At 38.6% G+C, this 25,241-nt stretch overlaps 1 protein-coding gene across 1 annotated transcript in view; it reads right to left on the reverse strand.

Moving 5' to 3' along the window:
- The window catches only part of LOC150080537 (tight junction protein 1-like), a 489,733-nt gene that overhangs the window by 255,930 nt on the left and 208,562 nt on the right, over window positions 1-25,241 (reverse strand). Inside the window, exons 4-5 of the mRNA XM_090380724.1 lie at window positions 24,911-24,958; window positions 19,012-19,136 (exon numbers count right to left, since the gene is read on the reverse strand). Coding sequence (XP_090236850.1) covers window positions 19,012-19,136; window positions 24,911-24,958 — 173 coding nt within the window. The remainder of the gene's footprint in view (window positions 1-19,011; window positions 19,137-24,910; window positions 24,959-25,241) is intronic.

Genomic DNA, 25,241 nt, shown 5'->3' on the forward strand with positions numbered 1-25,241 from the left:
GTTAAATTCCCCCGATGTGTGTAAGGGATTTATTATTAGGTGGTAATAATAGTAGCAGCATGAATTGTTGAGGAGGCTTCCATCCTGCAGTGGGTTGATAATGGCTGCACTTTACTATAGTAGCAGTGGCAAATGATGCAAGAAAGCAAGCTTATACAGCAACAGTTGAAAAAAAAAAAAAAAAAAAAAGCAAACACTTTCCATTTCCTGTTGCTCGCAATAGGAAACAGTTTTGATTTCCTTTCTTTGAATCAAACATAGAGAATTAATAACTAAACCCGGAGCCCGCACACAATGAGTCAAACCCGGAGGGGTGGCACTCTACTTGTTACAGCAGCACTGTAGATACTTTTACAATCCAAATATAAGGCAGATTATGAAGGTTATCTTCAGTGCCGCTTTAATAAGAGAATACATATCCACACTTCCCTTTCTTCTTAATTTCATTAAATTTCTTGCGTTGTGTGCATCGCTTATAATCAAATAAATTTTCTGTTTATACTTCAGGACGACCATATGGCCAGAGGAGTTGACAAGGTAGAGATAATATAATAAACAGCACCTTTTTTAGCATTCACAGGCTTGAACTCGTGTCACTCAAGGCACGTGTAGTTATGCACCCTCGTTCCTGAACAATTGGCTACGGTGGCCTGTTATAGCAGTGATATTTTTTTCTTTCTTTCTTTCTTTCTTACTGAAAATACTGCAAATATCTTATACACATCATTTTGGGGTATTCAACACATGAGCTCCGAATAGCAAGTTCAAATTTCTCACCTAGAAAAGGGAAATAGAGTGAGTAATACCAGTAGCGTAGCTACTCTTTTTTGGGCCCGGAGGCAAGGAACATGTTCGGGCCTCTACTTAATTAATGAAAATTGCAAAAACAGGAGACAGCCAAAGACGCCGGGGCCCTTAAAGGGCCTGGAGGCAATTGCCTTGCCTGCCTACATGGTAGCTGCACCACTGAGTAATACCTCTGTCAGAATAACAGGTTGCAATCACAGGTTCCCTAATAATTCGGAGCTGAAGCACTCCAATGCTGTCATGCTGTAACTCTAAAATAATGGATTACCACAGAACATATAGATCTCCACAATTTACAAGTACTGTAATGCATATTGAATCAGCAAATGTGCACTCGCATTTAACATAATGAATTAGCGAAGCTATTCCCAGTTTGCACACCATTGTCTTGACAAGGTGATGGGATGAGAATCTAACATTCAACCAGGGGTGGCTAGTTCATAAGCACTGCAACCCCCCCCCCTCCCAGCTAATTAAATTTAGATATACAGTGAACAGAGTTATATGAAATTTTGTGAAGAACAATGCAATGCGCAATGAATATTTTTATTAACAGGACCCGCATATAGTATGCGCATCCTCTATTTCCAGTAATCATTTCAACATTAAACGAATAAAAACATGAAATCATTTCCAACTTTGAAGTTTAATTAACTGTAGGCCTCACTGTATGCCAGACAGTGACACATTTTGCATTCCGGTGAATATCTGGTAGTTGGTTGACATTGACAACTTGGCAATATACATTTTTTATAGATGAAATGAATCAAAGTCACTGTAAAGCATGCAGTGCAGATTTCATCGTTGACCATGATGGGTGTGTAGCCACAATGTCGGTGTCTTTTTGTTATTCGTCCAAATTCCCATTAAGTAACTAAATAATATCAGTGTTAAGTCAATATTCAATGTTCAACAGCGTAATTATGTGATTACAGCTTAATTGCAAATTGAGCTTGGAACTTGGTAAGTTGAAGTTATATTATGAGGTAATGTGTACGTAAAACATTATTTCTACGACACACGATTTTGTGAAATTTTGATTCGATCATGGGCTCCATGCTTCCCCATGAAGTAAATCGTGTGACAGTGAATAAACTTCAGCAACTTAGTTTTTCACAATTCTCTCTCCAAGAAAAAAATGCGATTAAAAAAAGAAGGCAGCCCCACACCAAATATTCGAATTTCTCGGTGGGGAATAAGTAATAATAAGAAATACATCGCAGTTTTAAAACTGAATGGTACCAAAGGAAAAGTTGGCTTTGTGGTTGTGAAGTTAAAATGCATTGTTTTGTTTTCCATGTTTACTCTTCGGAGGTGACTTAACGTGGACAAAAAGTGGCTTTACAAATATAAACAGAATGAAAGAAAAAACTAAAACATGAGAGTTCGAAGAAACATACTGATAATGTGATTTCACTATCACTTTTAGGAAACGTGAATATTAAAGAACAGCTTGGTGAGGTCTACAGACTTTCGATCTGCAAACATAACAGAAAAGTTGCCAAGAATTGTGAGGTATTATCTAAAATAATAGACTGCATTAAATTTTGTGGACAGTTTGAAATTCCTTTACGTGGACATGACGAAAAAGATGATTCTAAAAATCCAGGAGTATTCAGAGGACTAATAAATTTCTCCTGTACATTAGATTCCAATTTAAAGAACCACTTAGAAAGTAATGTAGCATTTAAAGGCATTTCAAAAACTATTCAGAATGATATTCTTGACTGTTAGCTGCAAATATGCCAGGATGAAATAAAAAGAGAAATTAAAGAAGCTTCATTCGTAGCTGTCATGGCTGATGACACAACAGATATTTCAGAACATATACAAATGGTAATTGTTCTGAGATATGAACTGAATGGTGAAGACATTTTTGAGTGTTTTTGGGGCTTTTTCACTCCTGAAAACCAAATGCAGACAGGATATTGCAGTTCATTCTAGATCAGTTAGACATAATCCTCGAAGGAAATACTCAAAAACTGGTTGTTCAGACATTTTATGGCACAAATGTGATGAAAGGCAAGAAAGGGAGAGTTCAGGCTAAAATAAAAGAAGTGTACAAAAATGCACATTTTATTCACTGCTATGCACACCAACTGAATCTGATGATGAGAAATGCAGCAAGTAATACCCGAGATTCAAGAATATTCTTTTCGGACCTCATGTCGATACCAACATTTTTCTCAAGATCACCACAGCGTCTCTCTTTTCTCAGAAAGCATATTGACAGCCGTGTTGCCCGACCTTCCCCTACAAGATGGAACTTCAATATACACACCGTGAACAGTGTTTACAAAAAAGTGCATGGAGGAACTACAAGCAACAGCAAATGCAGATAAGATGATTTCAGAAGCAACTGGAATTTTGCACACCTTGAGTAATGAAAAATTCGAGTCTGATTAGAACTTTCCCATCAGATAATGCCTCACGTGGAAGTTATTTATAATCAAATGCAATCTCAAGAAACTGAGGCAGTTAAAATACAGGAATATATAGGAAACTTTAAGAACGCCATTCTAAAAATCAGGAATTCAATGTACTGTGAAAATCCTTCAAAAACACTCATGTTGAAGCAAAGGAAGTATGCGACTATATAAGTGTCGACATAGATGAGAGATATTCTTTTACAAAGCAATTAATTGCTGTTAAATTGTTCAACAAGGAGAACTTTGTTATATTTTGTACGAAAATGCCCATGGAAGAGGTATGGGAGACTACTGAGGCATATCCCATGATTGAAAGAGAAAAACTTCTTACAGAATTACAAGTTTTCTATAGCAGACATGATCTACACAATTACTGCAAATTAACTGACTTGCTGAAATTTATCTGAGAAAATAATCTAGCTGAAGTTCTTGGTGAACTTACAAAACTCATAAAAGTTCTTTTGACCATTCCGATGACTACTTCAGAGGCCGAACGCTGCCATTCAACATTAAAAAGAATAAAAACATGTTTAAGGAGTACTATGAATCAGGAAATAAAACATGTTTAAGGAAAGCACTATGAATCATCCAGTCTTGTTCCGATAGTCATGTATGCGTCAACCATTTGAACATCTGTTTCGACAGTTCATGAGCCTTGAATTTGGCCGATGAGGGGATGAACAAGCTAGCAAGGAAACTATTCATATATCCAGAGCCATCTCGTTCTCTAACCTTAATTTGGAACCAATTACTGGAACATTAAACTTAAAGTGACCAGATTCTTAGTATTCCAATGAGGGACTTCGATTTATGTTTATGTAATGAATTATGGGTGACCCTAATATAATAATTTTTTCCCTTCTTATCTAATTTTGATAATTCCACCCTAACCAACCACTCCACCTCTCCAAAAACCATAGGTTAGATTTATAGACCAAGTTCTATTGATCTTCGGCCATGGCTTGAAGAGGTTGAAAGACCTGTTTGCCCATATGAGCAGCTGTCACCAAAAAATTAAATTTACACTTGAAATTGAAAATAATGGCTCCCTCCCATTTTCAGACATTAGGCTCTACACAACCCCAGAAGTATTACAGCCTATCGAAACCCATGGACACCAATAGCTTATTGAATTAAGTCCAACCACCCACACAGCACAGCAGCAGCCACAGTAAAAGGCTTTAAACAGAGAAAAGCTCAGAGAACTTGCCCAGCACCAGATTTGGAACAGGAATTGCCTATGATCTACAGGAATTGCATACTTCTACAGAATCATTACCAAAACTAAGCAACCGTGTTCCATGCTCCTACCAGGTCTGCGAAACCAAACCAAATACATCAACGTACTATGCATACTGGATATCATAATTCCTTAGCTTGAACTGCATGAAATAAGATTGACACTTATTTCGGAGGCCAAAAGTACCTAAAAAGTTGATCATTGTCACAATCAGGATACAGGCTTTGTGAGCTCAGTATACTGGGCAGTTTGCGAAGGTCAGCCACAATATTTTGTGGCTGACCTTCGCAAATTTCCCAATCTGCATATAAAAGATGAAAGAAAAGAAAAGAAGAACCCAAAAAAGCATCTGACTGAATTATCTCCAAAGTTCCAAAGTATTCTACCAGTCCGGGACATAGACAAGCCACTTTAAACTGGAAGACCCACAAATATTCTCTGTGGGTAGATATAACAATTGCAGAGAGTATAAAAAAAATCGAATACCCGTCAATAATGAAATCTGAATAGATTAGCAGTACAGAATCAATCTAAATCTAACTGGTCCACACCAGAAATGTCCACCTAATCCCAGTCTCTAAATCATAACACTGGAAATATTATAACCTCTCTGAGTAGTTAACAAAGACTACTTAAGGTTAGGAAAGGAAAGATGATTCCTCCAACAGCTTAGATCTGTCAATGAGAGTCATTGTGGACACCAGTCTACAAAGAAGAGTGTAGCTAGTTTTTACATTTTTAAATATTGTAATTGCAAAGACAGATTGTGGCTGATTTTTTGGGCCCCTTATTTTTATTAAAATAAATTTTAATTAGGTATAATATTAAAAAAAAATGTTGAATCATTTTAATAACATAAATATGTATTTTATTTACGATTTCTTTATAATTTTACAAACATCAAAAATATGAAAATTATTATTACAATATGATACTACTTATTAAATACAATTTGACAAACATAAAAAATTATACTACAGAAAATAAATTTATGAAAAGAGTTAAAATGTTACTTTTAGCGCTTTTACATTTGCAAAATCATTAATAAAATCCATTTTACTGCCATATTTATGCTCAATAGCCAAGATTACACAGTCTACTTTGACCAATAGCATTCTTTTATAATCTTTTATTATTTGTAATTTACTAAATGATCTTCTTTTGGCAGAGGCTGCTGGCAGGGTAAAAAATAACATAAATAAAGTAAAAATTTCTGAAAAGTCAAATAAAAAATTGTCTGATAGACATGTCTGCTGCTAAATCTTGTTTAATAAGTGTGATTAAATTACAATATTGAATCAGCAGTTGGGGAGGGCGAGTACAGATGAATACTTTTTTTATGTTGTTGTTGTTATTTGTTTTTAGGAGCATTAGCAACTAAGGCTATATTGCTCCAGGGATATGCGGTGGTCATTCCCTGACCTTTCCGCATCCTCCGTATTTGGTGGTCAAGGGCTGGAACCCCGGTCTAATCAAGAAGCGTGTGCTATGCACTGCTGCTCCTGCACTTTTTTTTTTTAATGAGATTTTCGCACTCACTTAAGATTCTCTTCTTTCAAAGCTTTTATAATATCTGCAAAACGAACTTTCACAGCTGTTATTGACTGTAATCTAGCAGACCAGCCAGTAGGTTGCGTTTTTTAAATGTAACTTCAGATTTCCCAGTAAATTTAGAAGAACCCATCTTTTTGTACTATTTCCAAAAAAATTATACAAAATTTGAAGAATGTCGAAAAATGATGAAACGTTATTACAATTTACGCTATCGTTAATAACTAAATTTAATTTGTGACTTGCACAATGAATGTACTCTGCGTTTGATTGGATCCTTTTAATGCGTGACTGCACACCATTATAAACCCCACTCGTGGCATTAGCGCCATCATATCCCTGACCACGACATTTTTCAATGGAAATATTTAGTTTATGTAATATTTTTATTATATTATCCGTCATCATTTCTGACGAATGATCATTCATGTCATAGAATCCTAAAAACGTTTCACAAATTTCAAAATCTTTGAATTTTTCATTTTCGTCACGAATTATGTGAATATGTCGTACAATAACACTTAATCGATCTTTTTTTTTGTGAGATCTTGAGTAGTATCCAAAATTAGTGAATAGAATGGCGCTGAATTAATTTTGAGTGTAACACATTATATTAACTCATTTTGGACAGTGGAGTTTAAATAAGTTACTGAATCAGTTAATTTATTTCATTACGTCATCATAGTAGGAAAGTAAACAGACTTGCGATAAAAAAAAAAAATACTTCCGATCACCGCGAAATGCTAAAGAATTTTTAGCCAATATAAGCGTTATCCGAAATAACCGTTCTAGTACCATTTTCCAAAATGAGGATCTGTATCTTACTTGTTCCTCAAGATCTTTATCGATCGTTGCGTTCTTTGTCACATTTCATGTATAGCATATGCCTCGATATGATGTTGAGAAACACTGAGTTTTTATCCGAAAAGATAGATTTTTCCAATCTCATAGTCCGGAGTAGCACAGCCGCAAACGAGGAACTGGACCATACATAGAATAGTAGTACGTATCACTAAAACTTCTATTTTGTTGTTCAGGATCCCTTGGAAATGGTCCTTTAGGTCTCGGAGATGACAAACTCATAATGTTTCTTTTTGTTTCATCGGAAATGTTGATGTCCACGTATTCTCCAAGATCGCTTGATGGAATAAACGATGCAGTGCGTTCAACACTAATTTCCGACGAAGGCATATCTATTATTGCTGAAGTTTTCGCTTGATGACCCTGCTTGATTTAAAAGATCCGCAGATATATTTACACCAGCAGCATTCTTTTCCGCATTTTCCGATTCAATACTGGTCTTTTCTTTACCTTCTTCTGGACATAATTCATTACTGTGTTTTGTAAAGAAATTATCTAATTTAAGTAATTTATTGACTGCTTGTTTTTTTGCTTTCTTCATTGTTCTTTTTTTGGGCTCCACCCTTTCCCTTTTTCTTTTCATCGATTTTTAACTAAAAATTTTATTACTTTAATTTTAAACTTTATATTTTAAATAAAAATAGCAATAATAAACAAATACGTTTTTGTATGTCAATTGCTGTTTTGATAATGACTTGAACTTGAACAAACTTTAATTGAAATTAATCAACTAACAACTTTTGACCACCGTATATGGCTAGATGTTCGTATACGTGGGGCCTATTCTCCCTATCCTCCTATCAAGTTGGGGAATCCCGAACACCATAAACTTATATGAACCGAACGGGTGTCTGATCACTCTACAAAGTTACATTTGTAAAAGCAAATTAAAGACTGCTGCCGCTGGGTTTGTTATATTTTGGCGATAAGATATAAAAAGAATTCCTTCCTTATTCTAGATGTATAACATTGTTGAGAAGCTCAATGAGAAAAATATTTTCATTATATGTTGCGTCTGTCTATAGGCCCTAGCGTAGTAGGGGCGACCCCTACTTGCATCTGTTTATGGGCTCTGGTGAAGTAGGGCCCCTAGGCTTTGCCTACTTTTGCTATACAGTAGCTACGCCAGTATACTCAATACCTAGCCAACCAAGTGTTTTGTGTTTCTTCTGGAATTTGAAAATGCATTAAATTTCTTTGTTTCGGGAGTCGAAATGGAGGGCTCATTAAAAAAATATTTTATTTTTACTAACCAAATACAGTATACAGTATATGGATTATCGGACCGTCTCTCCAGTCTATTCCGAGTTCTGTTTTTGTCTATTTAATATTTTCCCCCAAGACAACTAAGTCCGTGAGGCATCGGTTTACTGCGTCTATAAATTGGGAGTATAATGCAGTCGGTTTGCCAGTTTTGCAAAATGAAAAACCCGAGTTTTTCAGGAGAGAAGAATTCAAATAAAAAAAAATAATAATAATAATAAAGCTAATCTTCACTGATTTCCTCAACGGGGCATGAAAACAAAGCTCATAAAAATCCCCCACGCCCATTCTGAATAGCATCACAACTATTCAGAATGGGCGTGGAATAGAATTGTTAAAATTGCGGTTTTTTTTCACATCGAGTGGATGCTATTAGTAGTAGTAGTAGTAGTAGTGGCACTTGATGCAAGAAAGCAAGTGTAGCAGCTTATGCAGCATCAGCCAAAAAAAAAAAAAAAAAATCACACCATACCCTCCAATTGCCTGTCCAGTTCCTCCTTAAATTTATTTAACCTATCAACTTCCACAACGACAGATGGAAGTTTGTTCCAGCAATTAACCACCCGCTGGCTAAAGGCAAATTTCCGCACATCTATTCTACATCTATCCTTTCTTAATTTGAACTTATGTCCCCGTAGGTTCGTATTCTGAACAAGTGGGAGGATCCCATCAGAATTCAGCGTGCTCAACCCATTCAAGGCCTTATAGACCTCAATCAGATCACCGCGCAGGTGCCTAGTCTCCAGCCACTGCAATTTGCAGAACTTAAGCCTCTCTTGGTAAGAGGATCCCTTCATTCCCCTCGCCAATCGTGTTGCTCTTCTCTGTACACGCTCAAGCAAATCTACATCCTTCCTAAAATGAGGCCTCCAGACCTGTACGCAGTACTCAAGGCGTGGCCTGACCATTGCCTTATACAGAGGGACAATCACCTCCTTTTCCCTGCTAGCAAAATTCGTATATATCATTGACAAAACCCCATGACCTGCCCTAGCAGCCTGTCTACATTGCTCAGAAAACTTCATATCTGACTGCACAATTACTCCCAGGTCTTTTTCATTTTCTACCACCTTAAGTGTAGTACCACACAGGTGGTACGTTTCTCTGGGGGTTACTTCTACCCATATGCAGTACTTTGCATTTGTCAAGGTTAAACTTCAGTTGCCACTTCTTAGCCCATCTGCCCAAATTATCTAGATCCTGTTGCAGTAGCACACTGCCATTACTGTCATTAACAACCCTGCCAACCTTCGTGTCATCTGCAAACTTCGACATTAAGCCTGATATACCTTCATCAATATCATTGATAAATATACAAAACAACAGTGGACCCAACACCGAACCCTGTGGGACTCCACTAATAACATTAGTCCACGAAGAGCAGCACCCATTGATTACCACCCTCTGTCTTCTCCCACTTAACCATCCTTTTATCCATTGTAGCAACTTACCCTTAATGCCATTCTGTTCCAATTTGTACAGTAGTCTTCCATGCGCAACAGTGTCAAAAGCTTTCCTGAAATCCAAGTATATGATATCAAAATTATTTTTTGCATCCAGTTCCTTTGTGACCACATCATAATAACCAATCAAATTTGTCAGACAAGACTTTCCCTTAACAAACCCATGCTGTGTCTGAATTATTGCTGCAGTCTTGTCTAGATGATCCTGCAATGCATCTTTAACCAGTGACTCTATTATTTTACCCGGAACAGAAGTTAAACTAACTGGTCTGTAATTATTCCACTCGATGTGAAAAAAACAGCAATTGTAACAATTTTTCCAACTCGAAAAAATATTTATATCATTTGATGTATTAAATCTAAACCACAGGGGAATTTGTCAACTTGAATTCTTCATCACATAGTAAAAAAGGCCTACGTGCTCTGGATTCATTACGAAAACTTTTTTATTTTTGTTGCTCAGAGCAAAACTGTAAATACAACTAATGAGCTTTCGGCTGGGAGGCAGCCTTCTTCAGATTGAATACATGAATGGCAGTTGGAATAGAGATGTGCACTGCCAGGATGGTGCGTGAGGCGCGTGGTTAATTGTTTGATGCTTGTGGCTGTGACATATCGTGGTGACGTGGCCAGCGTTTGTCTATGGATAGAATTACTGCCTCTGTGATGGGGTTAACTTGGCAACCACTGCTCCTGTTTAAGGAGGCATCCGAGCATTTTATATTTAACGATTCCAACCAGGTGCGCTTTAGGTAATGGTGGGACCTGTCCACAACCACGACATCGCGGTGTGGGTCGATGTCGTGGCGGGTTGTCCAGACATGCTCGGCGATAGCTGAGTGTTCTATATCTGCCAAGCGGATCGCCCTTTTATGTTCTGAGAGACGTTTCTCGAGTCGACGTCCAGTCTCTCCAAAGTAGCAGCTGGTGCAGTCACGGCAAGAGATGCGGTAGACCAAACCGCTCTGTAGAAGAGTGGGGATGGGTGTTTTTACGTTGGAGATAAGAGAACGCAGTTTCTTGCCTGGGAGTTGGATGCACTTTATCCCATATGATTTTAGAATTCTACCGATCTGTTGTGACAGGTTGGGGTAGTATGGGATAAATGCCCTCGTGGATGACTCGTCCCTGTTGGCGTTGTTGTTGGTCGTCACGTTGTCGCGTGCCTGTAGATCACACCTGTCAAAGACGTCGATGGGATAGCCACACCTCGTAAGGTCTACTTTGACTCTGGTGATCTCTTTGCGTCTTTCATCTGCGGAGCTGGAGTGTGTCCAGGCGCGTGTGTTTGCTACTCGCGCAGGCAAGAAACTGCGTTCTCTACCCAGGCAAGAAACTGCGTTCTCTTATCTCCAACGTAAAAACACCCATCCCCACTCTTCTACAGAGCGGTTTGGTCTACCGCATCTCTTGCCGTGACTGCACCAGCTGCTACTTTGGAGAGACTGGACGTCGACTCGAGAAACGTCTCTCAGAACATAAAAGGGCGATCCGCTTGGCAGATATAGAACACTCAGCTATCGCCGAGCATGTCTGGACAACCCGCCACGACATCGACCCACACCGCGATGTCGTGGTTGTGGACAGGTCCCACCATTACCTAAAGCGCACCTGGTTGGAATCGTTAAATATAAAATGCTCGGATGCCTCCTTAAACAGGAACAGTGGTTGCCAAGTTAACCCCATCACAGAGGCAGTAATTCTATCCATAGACAAACGCTGGCCACGTCACCACGATATGTCACAGCCACAAGCATCAAACAATTAACCACGCGCCTCACGCACCATCCTGGCAGTGCACATCTCTATTCCAACTGCCATTCATGTATTCAATCTGAAGAAGGCTGCCTCCCAGCCGAAAGCTCATTAGTTGTATTTACAGTTTTGCTCTGAGCAACAAAAATAAAAAAGTTTTCTTCATCACAGTGAGTTCAGGGACTAACTATCCATAAAAATCGTCCGGTCTTCATTTCGTAACTTCCTTCATCGATAATAAAATTATCCAGTTGATGTTTATAACGAGCAGAAATAAGGACCTAAAAGTAAGAAGAAAACTTCTGCTATGAAATGGTTTGTGCCAGCATCAAACACGTTTAATATTTTCTGAACTACTACGCAACCTGTTCATGTAATTACTGGGTCAGAATGGTGGGGTTTAATCCGTTATCTTGCTGTCTTACTGGCGGAAGGAAAAAGCCCAGTAGGCATAACAGTAGTAGTAGAATGAGTCAGCAAACCTGTGCTTTACATTGTGATAATAGGCGTGAAGCGATAAAGACACAATAGTTTTCGAAGGCGTAGAATTCCGCTCTGTTGCTTGTAGTACAACAAACGCTAAATGAAATCATGAAGGCATGTTATCATATTCCCTATCACTGAGTTGACAGGTTGCCTCTGGCTGCGTATGGATAACAGTAATGGAGGAGTTCTATTCTCAAATCATCCAGTACCAACTTGAGTGATTTAGTGGATGCTATCACTTTCAGATATTATAATGAATAAATAATCATTCTACTATACTAAATCAATTAGTTACTTAACCGTAACCGTAAATTTAATCAACTCAGTAGATTATAGTTTTAAGTTTTTCTTATGAATTTTTGGAGAATCAGGTACACTATTATAAACAACAGTCTGTGTCATACGGTTTGTTGGGTATTCTGTCACTACGATTGTCTGTTAGTGGCACGTGAAAAACTCAGAAAACAGGGGAATGAAAACCCTGCCTACTTCCTCCGCCTGAGATTGGCAACCTAAGCTAACCCGATTGAAGAAGCCTCTACGAATTCCTATACTCGAATGCGGTCGAAGACTGAAGTAACAAGTGGCAAGCTGCTGTACTCATGGATGAGAAAATCACGTCATCTTGTTGCAGGGTTTTAGAAGGATCAGCGACTTAGACCCTATTGCGCCGTATATATTATTTCTGTAAATTGCGTGTGTTCTATTATCGATTTTTCTGTTTGCCTGAGGGGGCATAGATTCAGATTGAGTAAACAGAGTTGTAGAATAGATGTGTGGAAGTTTGCCTTTAGCCAGTGAGTAGTTGATTGCTGGAACAGACTTCCATCTGTTGTTGTGGAAGTTGATAGCTTAAATAAATTTAAGGCTGAACTAAACAAACATTTGGAGTGACCGGGTGGATGAAATGGGAAGGTTTTTTTTTTTTTTTTTTCTGATTGATGCTCTATAAGCTTGCTTCTTGCCTCATATGGTTTCACAACATGGTTGAGTTAGCATTAATGCTACTGCTAACTCAACCATGTTGTGAAAAAGGCCCATAAAAATTCCTCACGTCATTGACTGAACTCGAACTGAAATCTTTTCCACCTTGTGTGAGAGTACAATTTCAAGAATATATATATATACACTGAGTGATCACTGGCCGACCGGGCTAGCCAGGTGGGTAAAGTGCCTGCCTGGCAACCCAAAGGTCGCGGGTTCGAATCCCGCCTCGGGCTTGGATCAAAGTACTGCAAAAAACCTTGGGAGGTGCACTGTGGCCACAGAAGCCGATGCGCCAACAACTACCAAAAAAAAAAAAAAAAAAAAAGAGTGATCACTGAATTATGATCACCTAACTAATACCGCGTTGGGCCACCGTTCGCATGGATAATGGCCAGTATTCGTCTAAACATTGACTCCACTAGATTTGTGAAGACGATAGTGGTAATCTGCAGCCGTGCTGCCTGCAAGACTTTCCACGGTGTCAGAATAGATAACGGGTTGCGTGTCCATACGCCTCACTTCTCGTTCCAAAACATCCCACAGCTGTTCAATTGGATTAATGTCGAGCGAATCTGGAGATCAATCAAGATAGATGCTATCTTCACTGTGTTCCTCGAACCACTTGTGCACATGGCGGGCCCGATGACACTGACCATTATCGTCTAGGAAGATCCCGTTTCTGTCCGGAAAAAAGGCAACACGGCAGGGTGCACATAATCTCCTAAGAGCTACACGTAGATTTCACCAATGAAACGTCGGTCCATATGCACTAGGGACCCAAGTTCTGGCCAGATAAACATGCCCATATTAAGTAACCACGGCCACCTGCTGGATAATAGGCACCATGCATGATGTGTATATAGACTCGGTGTTGCTTGTACCACACACAAAGGCGTCCGTCGGCACGGTATTTGAAATAAGGTTCAAAACCAGGTTCAAATACCTGGTGACGTTGCACCAGGTTTTGAACTCATCCGACCAGCACACCCATTTCCAGTCCTCCAGTGTCCAACCAGCGTGTCGTTGACATCAAAGCATTCGCTGTCGATGATGATCAGCGGTGAGAATAGGGTGTCTCCTGAGTCGTCTGCTGTGGAACCCCATACATCTGAAAGTCATTTGGAATACAAGTCTTGCATTCCCCATATTGCATTGTGATGTCGACTGCTGTAGCTAAGTGACCTGCTGTTGAGCCTGTACAACGCACTGCATCCTTCGCTCACCAAGAACATCCATCTTGCGTAATCCTTTACAGTTCTGTCGGCAGGAGATGGTTTGACGAGCTCGACACCATTCTTTGTACACCTTAACCACAGTAGGCCATGAGCAACCGACCGACAAGACGTGCCGTTTCCGATATGGAAGCATACCACGCAGGAGTCCCCACAATCGTGCCCTTTAAAACGCAGTGATACCTTTACTACGGCCCGTAACTGCTACATTATCGCTGTGACTTACACGACTAGATAGAAAGAAAGAATATATATATATAAATATTATTATTATCAGCCATATGGTGCAAGGAAGCCTGAGGCTTATGCTGCGCCGGCCAAAAAAAATTTTCCGAGTTACCCTGAGAGAGAGAGAGAGAGAGAGAGAGAGAGAGAGAGAGAGAGAGAGAGAGAGAGAAGAATGGTGATATCCATCTCAGGACCCTGGATGCAGTATAATGGACTATGCCGCATATTTCTATATTCTTTCGTTCTATATTTTCTATGCCATCAGTTGTAATTCATTTAACGTCATATTATTACATAATGCCATTTATTTTTATATTATTGTACTACCCCCTCTCGGCTATAGCTTCTCAACGCTTTTCGGAGTGCGGGTCACTTACGTTTTATGTATTCACCATATTTTAAAAAACCATTCCACGTATTAGCCATACTTTTGTTTTCACAATTTCGTAGAAAGCCCTCTTAAACCTTTGCCCATTTCCCCCTATGGTTCTTTATACTGAGGCACGTGCATTGGTGTCTCACTGTACTGAAACCGTAACTTTTCATTCTCCATGAACACATAAAGTTTAAACATTCTTTTACTACTACCACAACTTATATATATATATATACTGCTGTTCAAAGAAAGTGCATCACCTAGGAATTTCACATTTCTAACCCTTTTTCGTGATGGTATGTTAAATTAATGACTAGCATCACAAATAAAAATATAAACAAAAGATATTTATTAATAGTTAAGGCAATGCTAAGTAATATTTGACAGGTGCTCTCAAAATGTTCCAAAATAAGCATTTGCAATCTTTATACAACAGTTTTGGTAAACACGACAATTATGGCTGAAATGTTATAAGAAGCCCTGTTTGCTTCAGTTTATCATTTTAAATGGAAAACAAAATGAAGTTCACCAGGTGCAAACTAATATTTTGTTGAATCGCCTGTGACCCTGATGACAGCAGCACACCGTCGAAGCATTGACAAGATCAATTTCTGAAGATAATCAACTGATAGTTCGTGGTTCCAAATACGAATTATGGCTTCCTGAAGTTCACGAAGGGTCTTTGGTTTTTCTTTCTGGAAACTGCAGATTCCACACGATGCCAACGGTTCTCTATTGGAATTAGGACCGAGGTGTTTCCTGGCCTGCTAAGAGTTGTAATGGACCGTTCTTCCAACCATTTTTTCACCTGTAACAAATATAAACACATTACTGTCGAACCTCTAATGCAGAAATGAAGCTAAAGTAACTACAGAAGTGCCTATTTACACTTTTCTTCGCCCGATGACAAGGAGCAGAGTCAGTTGTCCTGAAAGATGCAGTTACTTGGTAGGTTGAAATGGTCTCTAATGGTTGGCAGCAATTTGCCTTCCAATATGGCGCCTCCGTAGCCAGGTGGGCAGGAGCAGCAGTGCGTAGCACACGCTTCTTGATTAGACCGGGGTTCGAGCCCGTCAACACCAAATACGGAGGATGCGGAAAGGTCAGGGAATGACTACCGCATATCCCCGGAGTAATATGGCCTTAGTTGCTAATGTTCCTAAAAACCAAATAACAACAGCCTTCCAATATAGCCAGGTATCGATTGACATTTACGGAACCTTTTATAAACTGGAGGTGACACGAAATGCACCCCCACATCATTTGGCCGGTAGGGAATTTCACTGTAGACACCATACAGTCTGGATGATATTCTTCACCACGTCTACGGCGGGCGAATTGTTTGTATCCCATCAGAACCATGCAGGTTGAATTTCTTCCCATCCGAGAAAATAACTGACTTCCACTGCTCGGGGGTCCATTCGACATGCTCCTTACACCAGATTAATCGGGCTTTTTCATTTTTTTTTTTTTTTTTGTGAGGAGAGGCTTCTTCTTAGGAGGACGGGCTACAAGTTCATTTTTGAAGAGGCGTCTTCTGACTGTTACTGCACTTGCTACCACCCAATCCTGTACGTTCTTCCCATTCTCTTTTCAGTTCAGACGAAGAAGCTTTACAGTTTTTAAGGCATAAACGCTTCAAAATGCAGTCCTGTTTTGGCGTAGAGACTCGTTTGCGTCCGGTTCCTTTTTTCCTATCAGCAGAAATAGTATTCTTGAGTTTGGAAAGAAATCCACTCACTACCGACTGATTACAAGACACTCTATAAGCAATATGACGGGAAGAACATCCCATCCTTCCTCACGTAAAGCAACAATAGCACTCTTTATTTGTGGCGTCAACTGCCCATAACTCTCCATCCTGACACAAGCGAGGAATGACTGCAACTCTTGCAGAGCGTGCTTATATAGCTGAAAGTAACAGTTAATGCAATATTACTTCGTCACCTACGCGTGTCAACCTTACCTGATGTAATCTGTAAGAAATATTGCCATATATTTACGTTATTCGAACGACAATTACAATTTTAAGGGGTGATACACTTTCTTTGAACACCAGTGTATGATTAGTAAGTAAGCAAAAATAGTGGGCATCAAATTGGGGATGGGAAGATAATAAAATAACTGAGGGAAAGAAAATGTTTGATGCAAACTAATTCTTCTGAAAAACGGCTCTTTTCAGATTTTGGTTTATAAAAAAAAGAATTATTTATATTGTCTGCTCATTATCTATAATTTATTTAATATCCTGTTTTTTTTGGCACGACTTAAATCGAAATAGTTAAACACAATTCACTTTATTATTATATATTATTATTATTTTTTTGAAGGCAGTATATTATTTAAAAGTAAAAAAAGCGAAAATTCGGTATTTTTGCTTTTACGAGTATATAGGGTATTTAGACGATTTAATTAAACGTTTTACATATAGATAACAGTTACCCAAAAATTTTAAATGTTATTAAATTAAGCTATATGCATTTTTAAACACGCAAAACTTTTGTGAGAGCGATATAGTTTCTGAATGGGGAACCCTTGGGGATGGATGCAACACCATGCTGACGCGGTGATTCAGATTTTTTGGGAGTTGTCAAATAACAACTCCAGAAAAATCTGAAATTAAATTAGATGAACTTTTAATTCATTTATAAATTGTCTCACATGATGACCTTCCCTCCTAGTCGCTTCAATCATCAAAGGACAGTTTGAAATCAATAACAAGGCACTCGCTCTTCAACTTTATAATTAATAATGAAATAAAATAATACTTATTAAACTATAGAAGATCAGCAAGTTTTTGCAGTAATTTATCTAGAGAATAGCAATTGTACTGATAGTCTTAAAATGAATTCTAAATTCTGGACTTTTCTTTAACTTAATTTAGCCCACATGATGAGCTGGTACCTATGGCGAGAATCACATACGCCAAACCCAGTTACGCCTCTGTCCCTTAATGACGAGCTTGGTTGCACCATACCGATGTGGAGATATATCGATAATGAGAGACAACTTACTGGTCATGGTCCCTTTAAGGAGAAACTGCTCGGGTTCTGCCTTGTTGAGGACCCCAACTGCACATGTGGGGAGATCGAGAACTGGAACCACTTGGTCTACGACTGCCCAGAATACGAAGATCTCAGAGGCATCCTGATCACAAAGATACGCTACCTTCCGAAAGGACTGGAATCCCACTTCATTGACACAGAAGAGGAATACAGAGCACTTTCTCAATATGCGCAGGACCTCTTCGAGAGGAGAAAACTGCTAATTACCATAAATCGTGTCTGAAGAAATATCACCACAAGTTAAACTGTACAAGACCATAAAATACTATCCAACAGAGTTACTACAGAGAAAAACCTTGAGACAAGTGAGTGAAAAACACAAGGACGGCGCTTACCCCATGAGCGACTGGACTGAAACCGGCTCAATATTGAAGAAAAGAGACTTAACGCAGCACAGCTGCCAAACGCCATTTGGCGAATTGAAGAGGGCACCCTAGCCTCCTTCATCTTTAATACCCATATCCCCGGTGGGGGGGGGGGGACGGTCTTACTGTCTCATCCCCCTCTCACCATTCCCACTTTCCCTTCTGGTGGGGCATGGGCATGCCCCACTGTGACTTGGAGTTGCCTCCTCTCTCGACTCCATACTTCTGTCTTCCCCCCCCAGACTTCAGTCTCCCCACCCACTCTACCTGCACATACGCAAGCGAATGCCCTACACATCGGAATTGATTTAATCATCTCCAAATTACGTTTTTCGCCCATACACTCGGCGTTTCAAAAATTTAGCGTTATTCCCCATAGAATTTACCAAAATAAAAAAATATATATATATATATATATATATATCTTAGTTTATTTTTTAACTTTCATTTCCTCTTTTTATTTTATTATTTTTTTATTTTTTATTTTTATATATATATATATATTTTTTTTTTTTTTTTTTTTTTTTTTTTAGGTCCTAGCCGCCGAAATCTCAGGAAATTAAGCGGCAGGACCTGCCAGAGTAAATCTTAGTCTACTGGTGTTTCCTGGTCTGCCTCCACGGGGCGAAAGTGGGGCAACGTTGGGCCTCAGTAGGGGTCCAGCGGCTAAACGACCAGATGAACAACGGTACATGACATTACACATATACAATATCCATACACTTTTAAATCTCTGGCATTTCCCAGCGAACTGGTTCACTCACAATGAAAGCAACGCGGAGATGGGGGAAACCCCTGGTGCCGTTTGACCCTAAACACACTTTACACTTTACACTTTAATGAGAGACAACTGAATACATATACTTTTAAAATTTTTCTAGGGTAATGAACAAAAGTACTTACTGTAACTTCCCTTCAGCAGGACCAGCCTTTAGAACATCGGAAATAGCGATGGAAGGATCACCATTGGTGAAATGGGGGTTATCACAACCTCCGCTCACGGCAATTCCAAATCCATAACCAGGAGCCTGCATAAAAGATATATTTACTACCGGTTAAAGTAGCACGCAGAAAAATGGAAGTAGTTTTATTGAATTTACCTCCCTTACTAAATTGCCCTTTACACGAATGTCAACATTTCTCCAAGGCATAACGCCTGAAATATTATCGTCCCTAATATTTTATATTTATCCAACTCTATACCAGGACACTCTTTACGACAACTCTTGTCACCGGCAGGTGATCTAATAAGATATAAATAAGATATAAAGTTATACACGCACATAATTTAGAAACTCTCCAGTGAACGATTTACAATTTGAAAGAAGTGTTGCAATTCGGATAAAAATTTTGTATGAGTGGCTGCATTTTTCATTATTTATTTTATTTATTATTATTATTATTTTTTTTTTTTTTTTCGCTCAGTCCATGTTATACCATCTCATTAAACGACAGCCTAATTCCTTTCGAGTTTATTTATTTTATTTATTACTATTTAGTTTTTACTAAAGAAAGGTGTGAAGTATATGATGATTTAAAATCCACTTGCCGAATAAAGATTCCGTATTTTTAGGATAATGTGCTGGTTTAGAAAGCAATAATAATAATAATTATTATTAATAGTAGTAGTAGTAATATTAATGGGTGGAAAGACTCGAACAGCGAATAGCGGACCAAAGAAGGACCATCGTCACAAAGAACCTGATAGCTCCTGAAATCTTGGAAAAATCAAGCAGGATGTGAGCGACCAACTACAAAGAACAAAGAATATGGACAATATGGAAGCAGAGGAGGAAGAGCAAGAAGAAATACAACCAGAGCAACTGAATGGGAAAGAAACGAAGTAATGATATCCAGAATAGGAGAAGAGTGGAAGTAGGTCCTAACAGAATTCGAGGGAATGGGCCCCCACAAAGATCCACTTTGGATCTTTGTGGGGGCAGTGTACCGAAGCAGGGACCCAATAGAATCCTGTGGCACGTCCCAGACCACCTAAATCGGCAAATAATACTACATTACATCAAAAACAACGGTGCAATACTGTAGACCACGCAGCCGTATACTATGCTATAGCAGACACTAGGATTAAGGGAAGAGAAACGAGAGACATGCATCAGAAGAAACAAAAAAACAAGCAACCGCCAGCTTCGGAAAGAAGAATTCAGCAAAAGAAAGGATAAATAAGAGATAATGTGTAAGAAACTGATAATAGGAGTAAGAAATCGATTGGAAAAGTGAAAAGCATCCTCAAGGGAGAGAGATATTGTCATCAACAAACACGAGGCCAAAAATCAGAGAATAGGAGAATACTTAGACACATTGAAGCAGAACTTCCTCATACTCAGCAAATGACTACGCCGATACAGAGAGCTCCCAGAGGAAAATAACCGAATATTCGATGAAAACAAAAGAGCCTTCTACAGGAGGAGCGGAGAAGACGGGAAAGACGGAAACGGACCACCCGAACAGAAGACGATCGAGGAGTTCTGGGGAAACATATGGAGCAGTGAAGTAAGACATAACAGCCAACACCCTGGATAGAAATAGAACGGAAGAAAACAAAGGACGTACAAGAGACGAGAGAATGGGAGATTCAGGGGGAAGAAGTACAACAATAGATCAGGAAGTCCCACACTGGCGAACCCCAGGAATAGATAACGTCCACAACTACTATATAAGAAGTTCACACAAGCACCTAGCAGAATAGTTCACCCGAATAATAAGTCACCCAGAGACAGTCCCAGAGTTTCTCTCAAGAGAAATATATCTGGAGGCTAAAGATGAAGATACAAGAAACCCAGCAAAATGCAAAATGCAGGCCGATCGCCTGCATTTTGCTCCCAACGATGTACAAGATTCTGACCAGCTGCACAACTAAGATGATATCAGAACACTTGGTGAGCCAGAACATCATGGTCAAACAGAAGAAGGTTGGTTGGTTGGTTATTGGAAGTTTAATGGCGCATCAGCATCTAAGGCTATCGTGCGCCAAGTCTAAGGTAATAAAATATAAATATACAGCAGAAGGGATGCAAACCACAGTTATAGAAGAAGCCTACGAGAAGCGCCGCAATCTGTACACGGCCTACATCGATTACTGCAAGGCTTTCGATTCCGTGCCTCATAGCTGGCTATCTGAGACAATGAAGCTCTACAAAGTCAATCCGACTCAAATTTCCTAGAAGTAACCATGCGAAATGGAGTACCATCATCAAGGATCACAACCGGACCGATCCCCATCAGGAGAGAAATCTTCCAGGGAGATGCCCTGGGCCCACTGTGGTTTTCTCTAGCTCTCAATCCACTGTTCACCATGCTCAACAACAGCAAGTATAATATAACCTCAACGAGGAAAGAAAAAACTGTACATCCTCTCCAACCTGATGTACATGGATGACATCAAGCTCTACGCGGCAACCGAGAAGCAACTCCAGCAGTTACTACGGATCACCGAAGAATTCAGCAATGATATCAGGATGGAATTTGGTCTAGAGAAATGCAAGCCCCACGGATTGAATCAAGAGAAATTAGTCGGCCGAAACTACCAGCTGCAGACTGATAAAGAGATCGGTTGAAGCATGACAGGGAAAGAGACCTAGGAATGATGCAGACTCAGCAGTTACAGCATAAGCAGATAAAGACCTGCCTGACCGAAAAATGTCATCAGAGACTCCTGATAATAGAAACTATAGATATATACTCCTGATAATTGAACTGATAATAGAAACTGCTCAGAAACTATTAAACTATTATATTAGGGTCACCTAGAAAGTTACTTTCAACTACCCATGTGCATTGTGTCCGTAAATTTCGTGTGTTCTCTGGTCGATTTTCCTGCTTTGCTAGACTTTTTCTACAGGGATCGTGTCGTAATAACGGAAAAGACATTCCCGCATAACAGACCGGACATAACCCTTATCGACAAGAAAGAAAAGGCTGTCTATCTGATCAACACAGAGGTGTCCAACACTGGCAACATTCCAAAAACCAACGAAGAAAAAATTAACAGGGTCTAAGACAGGAAATCAAATAGATATGGCATATGCAACAAGTAACGACCATCCCGATCATCAGTAACACCAGACGTAACAACCACCCTGTGCACTTGGTACCAGTACTCGTCATGTTTTATTTCTCCCCATCAGGGAGAAATAATATAACAACAACAATAATTATAATTTCCCAAACTTTGAAGGGAGCTAGAATGCTTGGTTGAGCTGTTTGTTGTGGAAGAAAAAATTCGTAATGAACAATTCCTTGATATCGAAAAGGGCGATGAACATGGTTTACAGAACAAAGTGATTCATGACTGAAAGGATTTGCAGAAAAATTATTTCCAGATGTTTCCAGAGACGTTGGGATGTGTGTATAAATTTAGATGGACAGCATTTCGAAGGTGAATATACCCATTTAAACATTAGTGATGTTTTATTTCTGTCTTTTTTTACTAAATTATTCAAGTTCGTTTTTGTCAGACCTCACATGTATAAATAAGTATAACAAAAATTAATAATAAGTATAACATTACAAAAAAAAAAAGTTTGGCTTATTGTGTAATATAGTTGGAGAAGGGCGTTACGTCGTGGTTTTCCATGGAACCTAGATTTTTATAATGACAACTCTTATACCATGGGAATATTAAAATAGTTTATTTATCTATTAACTAAATCACTATACATTAAGGTATAGTGAATCTTTCGGGAACCTTGCAGGAACCCATCCTCAGACTATACATAGACTGTTTTCTTTAAGGACAGTAAGAAAAGAAGAATAAAACAAATTACTATTATGTTAAAATTAATATTACGTACATATACAAAACTTTTATTGGATAAATACTATATATAATTTTTGCATAGTACATTATACGAGGCCTGTCAGAAAAGTAATGAGATTAATTTTGTAATAAGTGTAGTGGAAACATGTAATGTGCAACAAAGGTAGCGTGGTCCTTCCCCTAACCTCACTGTGTTTCAACTCGTTAGAGGCAGTTATAGTAATCGCGCGTTTGTTAAGTGTGTTACAATTATGGAACAGCAAAATATTGAACAACGATATGCGATCAAGTTTCGTGCGAAACTGAAAGAAAGTGCAACTGGTGTGTACTGAGAACGGCATACGGAGAGAATGCCATGTCACCATCTCAAGTGTTCTGTTTGCACAAGATGTTTTCAGAGGGACGTGGAACGGTGGAAGATGAGACACGTGCAGAACGGCCAGCAACCACTCGAAATGACGATAATGTCCAAAGAGTAAGGCGTTAATTCGTCGAGATCGAAGGTTATCAGAATGACGGTCAAGGAACTGAGTTCAAATCGAGGCGTTATTCACAAAATTTTAAGTGAAGATTTGGCCAAGCGAAAAGTTCCGCGGGTTTGAGTGATAGACAAAAACAAAACCGCACGAACGTGTGTTTTAATTTGCCAGAAAGGTCAGAAATTGACTAGCTTGATATTTACCAGTCATCTAAGTTTAGGGACCGTTTTTTATCTTCTTTCCCACTCCCTTCTTCTTCTTCTTTATCTCTCTTATTGTACGCTCCTGATGATTCTAGGAAGAAATCAGCGTCTATTTGTATCTTAGTGTCATTGTTGACTACATATTGTTGCTTCTCGGTGTATTCGCCCCTCTCAAAGATTACGATCACTCCTCTTCTTATCGTCTCTCTGGACGATAACATCCTTGTCAGATCTTAATCTCTTACATGTCTACACCATCAAAGGTATATTTTTTTAACTAATGTGGATCTTTCTTATTGCTTGATACAAAGATCTTCTTTTTTTTACGAATATAGTCAAAGTTTCCGAAGTTTCTCAGAGAGAGAAATTCTTTGGTCCTGAATGTGTATGCTAGACTTATTACCGTATATTAGGATTGGATTGATGATATCTGACTTTCTAGGCCCTTATTACATGAAACTCAGGCTTTCTTCCTTGTCATTAAAGATATCTAGAGTTTCTTTTGAGTAACTCATCTCACTATCTGTTGGGTTAAATGATTACAAAAAGTATCGATGAAAGAAACTTACAGGATCTAAGTTTGCTTCGATTGGATCAATTAGCAACTCTATTCATCTTGAAATGCATTTCAAGTTGAACAGGATTGGTTTTTAAAATAAATTTACATCTTATAAGTTTTAAAATTCATAAGAATTAATTTCTTATGAAATTTAATATTCGTAAAAATTCAAATATTCGTAAATTTCAATCTATATTCGTAAAATCGATAACAAATTTCAGATATACTAGTAGGAAAGACTAGGGGTCAACTGTAACTTTTTCGCCCATTTATATCAAGGTGTTAATAATTAAATGATGACGAAATTTATATACAAAAAAGTTTGTGTTTTTTGTGATTATAGATATAGTCAAATGGAAAATAATGTTCATCGTACAGCTGTATTTTGTTATTTTCACAAAAGCTCATTCTTACAATCATGTAAGAATGAGCTTTTGCTAATATCTGTTACAAAGACCCACAGGTCTTTGTAACAGATATTAGCTGATGGGAAAAATTAATATATCAGAGAAATTTCGCTAGCAAAACGTTTTTTCTCCTTCCAAGGATGATGCAGCTTTAGCAACATGCCAGCATAACTTTACTCGTATGTCACTACAAGATTCTACTGCTTTCTTTTTAAGAAATGTAGTCGCTTTTGTTCCTGTTCTATTTTAGTAAACTGTTGGCCTTCGTATCATCTCGCTAGTTACCTTCCCATTGCCATATTTAATATTCAGCACTGCTACTCTTATGAATAACAAAGAGAGTTTTTTTTTTTTTTTTCTTTCTTTTTCCAACTTACCCTGGTCAAAGCGAAGTTGTGGAATTCCCATACTTCTCGTTCTCCTCCCTGCAAAAAATGAATCCATAATTTAACAGTAGTAAAAAAGTGGTTATTGCATTATTTTAAAATTAGATATTTATTATTATAAAGATCAGGTCAATTGAAACAATCTCATATCAATATGTCAGGAAATGTAATGTCATTCCACAGCCTACAACAGGATAAACTACGGTGTCCGTCATGTTTTTGAGTAGCTGATGATCACCAGCTACGTTACCCGTAAGAGTTCACATATTATAGCGTATCAAAGTCCAATATTATCCAGCTAGTGGACATTCATTGTAGAATC

This window comes from Mastigoproctus giganteus, chromosome 9, assembly GCF_048544385.1.
Source record: "Mastigoproctus giganteus isolate SK-2022 chromosome 9, ASM4854438v1, whole genome shotgun sequence".
NCBI lineage: Eukaryota > Metazoa > Arthropoda > Arachnida > Uropygi > Thelyphonidae > Mastigoproctus > Mastigoproctus giganteus.